Source organism: Sinocyclocheilus grahami, unplaced genomic scaffold (genome assembly GCF_001515645.1).
Source record: "Sinocyclocheilus grahami isolate Dianchi unplaced genomic scaffold, SAMN03320097.WGS_v1.1 scaffold1874.1, whole genome shotgun sequence".
NCBI classification, from domain to species: domain Eukaryota; kingdom Metazoa; phylum Chordata; class Actinopteri; order Cypriniformes; family Cyprinidae; genus Sinocyclocheilus; species Sinocyclocheilus grahami.
In genome coordinates, this window is record NW_015507053.1 from 25,623 (window position 1) to 32,009 (window position 6,387).

At 41.4% G+C, this 6,387-nt stretch overlaps 1 protein-coding gene across 1 annotated transcript in view; it reads left to right on the forward strand.

The window, feature by feature from the left end:
• The window catches only part of LOC107573142 (rab GDP dissociation inhibitor alpha-like), a 19,084-nt gene extending 17,062 nt beyond the window's left edge, over positions 1-2,022 (forward strand). The window contains exons 9-11 of the mRNA XM_016259587.1: positions 1,270-1,414; positions 1,484-1,538; positions 1,611-2,022. Of these exons, the coding sequence (XP_016115073.1) occupies positions 1,270-1,414; positions 1,484-1,538; positions 1,611-1,751 (341 nt within the window). The 3' untranslated portion in view covers positions 1,752-2,022. The remainder of the gene's footprint in view (positions 1-1,269; positions 1,415-1,483; positions 1,539-1,610) is intronic.
• The last annotated feature ends 4,365 nt before the right edge of the window (positions 2,023-6,387 follow it).

Here is a 6,387-nt window from a genome sequence, read left to right on the forward strand (position 1 = left end):
CTTTTTCCCCAGCTCAGCGCTGAAATCGTCGTGGAAAAACACCCTGTGTCCGCGAAAGAGCAATTCCCGCTGTTGCCTACTGAATCTGAGGATGCGATGCTTGTCCTGGAAAAAGTGAAAAAGAACCAAAAACACTCTGGGTTTGGTCTTTTTGGCCCTTGCATCGTTGGTTGGGTTGGGTCCGACTCGGTGTGCACGAGAAAGAACAAGAGGACTCGTGAAGAAGTCCTTCCCCATTACTTCCTCAAAAAAATCAGTCATAAATTTAATCGGGTCTGATCCTTCCAACTTTTCAGGGATGCCCACCACTCTCATGTTAGAACTCCGTGATCGATTTTCGAGATCATCCAGCTTTTCCTTAAGAAACATGTTCTCTTTCCGTAGCACGTCCATTGAAACCTCGACATTCGCCAGCTTGTCACTGTAGTCATTTAGTCCATCTTCAACCTCACGAAGTCGTTCGTCATGAGCTTCGTAATATGATTTCACTTGTTCCAATGTCGCGTTCACAGGTGAAAGTGCACCAGCCAGTTCTGTTTTTAAAAGTGAGTGAACTACTTGTGTCATGTCGGAAAGGAGCGCTGACCGGAGTTTTTCGAGATCTTCAGGTAAAGCCGTTAGGCCCTCAGAGGGTGGTGATATTTTGTCGGCCTTGCTCGAAGAAGCTTCGCCGTCTCTGTCACCAGTTTTATTCCGAAGTTGCTTTCTATTCACCATTTTTGTTCCACCGTGACTTCACGTAATATCAGCTACGAGATAATCGATTGAATTTAATATATATCGAAAAAATAACAACCAAATGACCAAAAGAGGTCGGGAGCTACACTCGCGTGCGTCTACTCACGCCATGTTTAACCCGGAAGTCCTTTCATTTATGGTTTACGAACCTTTATTCAGATCTGGACTCGGGAGCACGAATCGTTTGATTCAGATCCAAACTTCAGAGTAGGTTTGTGAATCATTTCCAGAATTGAATGAATCACGATCCACGGTCCGACGTCCTGATCTGAAATGATGGTTCGCAAATCATTATTCAGATTGGTACTTCGGAGTGGGTTCGTGAATCGTTTGATTCAGATCAGAACTTCGGAGTGCAGATTGCATCTTATTTCTTTTTTTTTCTTTTTTATTAAATGGTATTAAACATGTTTTGGTGTAAGGGATGTGTTGCCTGGTTAGCATTAACACAAAAATAAACATTTACACCTTAAGAGGACACATGGGCTGAATAGGCATACTGCGGTAGTAAAGTTTGGTGTTTGTGTGCAGATATCTACATCTGTTTGCTGTCCTTCGCTCATAACGTGGCGGCGGAAGGCAAGTACATGGCCGTGGTCAGCACGATGGTGGAAACCTGCAACCCGGAGAAGGAGGTCCAGCCCGGTCTGGCCCTGCTGGAGCCCATCATGGAGAAGTGAGCAGCAAACAGCTCAGCCGTGGCATGTTGTTCACGCGTGTCACTCACGGTTGGTTTGTCCTGCAGGTTTGTGAGCGTCAGTAACCTGATGGTCCCCACGGACGACGGCCGCAGGAGTCAGGTAACGAGCGCTCCGCTGCACCAACCACGACCAGCTAACGAATGCTGCTGATCGACTGTGTTTCTCATCTAGATCTTCGTCTCCCGCTCGTACGACCACACGCCGCACTTCCAGACCGAGACGGACGACATCTTGGATCTGTACCGACGCGTCACAGGCTCAGAGTTCATCTTCAGGGATCCCAGAGACGCCGACGCCGACTCTGACGACTGAACGAACGTCACAACACCAAACCCATGAGATCCTTCATGCATTCCAACACAAAACGCGGCTGCAGTGTTTCTCTTTTTTATCCGTAGATTAGCGTTTCTTTTTCTTTAGAGGTTTTATGGTGGTTGGCAAATCAGCTTAAATGGTGCATTTACCGCCACCAACTGGACAGGAGTGTGAAGCGTTGACTTGGAATAAAAAAAACAAACAACACTTTTCATACTAGCCTATATTCTGTTGAACAATCCTGTTAAAGGTATAGTTTACCCAAAAATGAAAATTGTGTCAGTAATTACTCACCGTCATGTCGTTCCAAACACGTAAGACCTTTTTGGAAAACAAATTAGGATATCTGATGAAATCCAAGGGCTCTCTGACCCTCCATAGACAGCAAGGATCCTTACACGATCAAGGTCCAGAAACGTAGCAAGGACATCAGTATAGAACAGCATACGTTGTTTACGTTCAGTGGATACTCCCCAAAATGGCGCTCCAGGGTGATGCGGAGGACACCAATTGTTGAATAAAGTCGTTATTTTTGTTTTCTTTGTGCACAAAAAGTATTTTCGTAGCTTCGTAAAATTACAGTTGAGCCCCTGATGCCACATGGGTTATTTGACCGCTCTCCTTGCTACTTTTCTGAGCCTTGAGGATCAGCGAACTCTCGGATTTCATCAAAAATATCTTAATTTGTGTTCTGAAGATGAACGGAGGTCTTACGGGTTTGGAACGACATGAGGGTGTGATTAATGACAGAATTTTTGGGTAAACTATCCCTTTAAACAGTGGGGTCCGGTGCCGTTCAGTGTTTTTCAGAAAAAAGTCATAGATGTTTTGAACGAGTAAATGACAACCGGATGAAGATTTCCAGCTGAATTATCTGTTTAAGGTTTAGTATTTCCCCCCGCAGTGGATTTTCTGGGACAGACGCATTAAAATCACATTTATGTCCGAGACTTCAGCCAGATCAGTTTATTCAAATCACTGCAGAACCAGAGCAACATTAAATGCAGAAACACATACGACTGATGTTCCTGGTGTTCGTTTGAGCAGTGGATGTGATCACCGGCGTTTGATGTTTTGCAGTGTTCACACTTCATATGTTCTCTGGCAGATATTGACGTTTTTCACCTACAGTATTAAAGCTATGTTCACCAATCTGATTTAAATGATTGACTGCGTATCGCAAATGTTCAGATCAGGTTGCGTGTCCCTCTTTTGTGTCACTGAATTTCCGCATTGGTTTCTATGAGAATGTGACACAGCGGTCAGACTGAGACGGATTTATAGAAATAGCATCTTAATGGATTACTAAAAATCATGTTTCATGTGATTTTATTTTTGCTGTTCACGCTTGCTAAATATGATCAGATTTGGACTGGCAGTCTTGTGGTGTTTGTGTGCTAGCTGATAATAGTGTGTATGTGGTGCTAATAAAGACGTGCACACGATGAGGAGTGTGTGTTTGTGTCTGATCACACATGAGCTCAGATTAACCCGTTATCACAGAGGACAGATTAACCGCCTCAATCTGGGACACACACACACACACACACACGTGTTAATACCTCTAATCTGTGTTTATTCACTCTATACACACACACTACATTAAGAGGTCATGTGACACACTGTAACGAGAAAGCGTGATTTCCCAGAGTTCTCTGCTGGCGTGACGCTGTTATCCGGCGACAGGAGGAGGGATCAGGCGTTAGGCTGTAAGGAGAAGCGGTCACACTGTCAACCTGCTGTAAGGAGTGTTTTATTCGAGACGAGTGCAGAGGCGGCGTTTACCGTGTCCTGAACCTCCACCGCGATGCCCTTCTTCTTCAGGAGGCGCAGCACGCTTGGATCCAGCTGTTACGTGCAAGCTCCCGTCCCCAGAACTTCTGTAAGACCAGCCGGTTATTATTCTGCATTACCACAACACCTCCTTATGGTCATTAATGAATAAAGTCTTGAAGAAAATTAATTGACTGGAAAATGCAGTTGAGCGCACTGCACATTTAGACAAAAGTACAGTAAATCATCTACGTATTCAGTGCATACTATAAACACACTACAGAAGCCGCAGTGTTAAATGTAGCGTTTACTGTAGCGTTTACTCACTGATGTGCGGCTCCAGCAGATAAAACAGAGACAAACTCTCCACCGTGATGTTAGTGTGACAGCCAACCTGCAACAGCACACACACACCCACACACTCACGGTCCACTGCAGGAGCGCTGGCGGCAGCACAGCGCAGGGTCCGAGCACCTGTTTCTGTGCTGTAGAGTGTCTCCGGTGCGGGGCCACAGGCTCGGTCCGGCCGATGATGAGCTACTCGAGAGGACCACCCGCTGATGTTGAATCCCCGGATAAATGGATGGATAAATAATGTTTTGTTTTTAACAAAACGTTGAATACTGATATTTGAAATAATTTAAAACATGAACAAAATTGTCGAAATGTGAAATTAAAACCACCAGTAGGTGGCAGCAAGTGACTGTTAATGAGTGAGTCATTGAGCTTAAACAGATTCATTCAAACGACTGATTCATTCAGAAACAAAGCATTTGACTCTGTTAATGAGTGAATCACTGAATCATTTATTCAACTGATTCGTTCAAAAAGCTGATTCATTCAATAAGTAAACACCGTCCATTGCTCAGAGATGCAAAACAGTGTGTGATCTTTGTTTGGAACTATTTTCGTTGGCAAAATTGAGCAAAAACAAGCAATATTATGTCTAAAATGTAAGTCACTTATTGTTTTACTGAACTTGTATAAAATGATTATTAAATGTGTTATGCTGATATCTGCAGAAAAACGGTACTCTTTGTGTGATATAGATTAAGTTAACTATATTAAATTATATAAACATAAAAAAGCATACAGAAGCATTTTTGCCGTCTACGATTTAGAATGCCATGAATTTTGAGTTTTAATAGACTAATAAATCAACGTGCGTGCACTGTGTGTGATTTGGTGATATAGCCTACTTGATAATGTCACATCGCACATCATTACAACAACACTTACCATATTATCGCAGATATACTGTATATCGCACACCCCAGACTCGACTTGAGTGGAAACTGAATCATCTGTGGTTGTGCGCGCACTTGTTTGCACGAGCAAAGGTGTTTTTAGGAGTTAAACGGCAGACCACTGATTCGTCAAACCTGCTTCCCTGCAGTCCGTGTGCTTCTGACTATTTTGTAGTAAGTAACGAATATGCTTCGGGGAAATGTATCGGAGTAAAAGTATACATTCTAATTAGGAAATGTAGTGGAGTAAAAGTTAACGTTGTCTGAAATATAAAAACTCAAGTAAAGTACAGATACTCCCAAAAAATACTTAAGTACTGTAACAAAGTATTATTACTTTGTTACAATACAGCACTGGAATTAATGATGTTTGATATTAGAACAGCATTTATCAAGGAAAATTGGAGACAAAAAATAAAAATATTAAGGAAAAATCAATCGAGGATATTTTTAATTTGTGTAAAAAGAAAAAGGAATCTTTGACTGATTGGGAGTTAGAAAAATTGGATTTATTGCAAATTGAATTAGATAAGATCTGAGGATAAAGCAAGAGGAGCATTTATTAGAACTACATTTAAATGGTTAGAAAAGGGGGGGAAATACTCAATATTTTTGCGGCCTCAAAAAAAAAGAAACAGATTTTGCCTCAATTTGCAAAATCTCAATAAAAATTATTAACAACAAATTAGTAGATAATTCCTCAGATATTTCGAAACATGTTGCTCAGTTTTTTAGTAATTTGTATTGTCCTGTATCAGCTACTTCCAACATTGATACTTTTATAAATAGCTTGCTGAGTGATGCCGAAAATATAGACCAGAACTTTCAGAATATTTGTGATAAAGAAACAGACATTGAAGAGTTGAGAGAGTGCATTAACTTATTAAAGAATAAGTTAACTGATGTTTAAAAACAACAGTGCAGCAGTAAGATTATAAGAGTGCTCTCTGTTCTGTGTCCTTACCTGCAGCAAGGTTTTTTTGGTAATATCTCGGGTTAAAGCATGGAAACTGCCAAACACGTTTTGTATCAACAACAAAATTAAGGAAGTGTCTTACAAAATACTGCATAGAACTGATCCCGCTAAGCATGTTTTGGAAAGGTTTAAGCTTAATATTTCGTATACCTGTGAATTTTGTGGTCATATTTATTTATTTTTATTACATTTAATGTATTGTACTTTCCAGAAAACAGTCGTAATGGGTTTTTAAAGCTGTTTTATGCGTGTTGACGTCACCAGCGCTTCGAAACAGAGACTCGTTATTCGAAGCAATTGACTCACTTGATTCGAAGCTTCAGAAAGGTTCGTTTCTCCATCACTAGTGCAACAATCATTACTGCATTACTGTAAGGGGTAGGAGTAGACGTTAATAAAACAATCTAATAGGTAGAAAATGAAATGTTATTGTTGGAGCTGTATCCCTTCTAGCCATCCTGCGCTGGAGGACAGTTTCAGCTTCATACCTGAATACGTTAATGATTAAATTCGCCGTTTATTAGATGAGAGACGGGCTACATCCCCGCCGCGTACCTCGAGAAAATACCGGTGAGATCTCTCATTAAATCTCTCCCTCCCTTCTCTCCAAGAACTGTACTCGTCCAGAGTGAGCAAA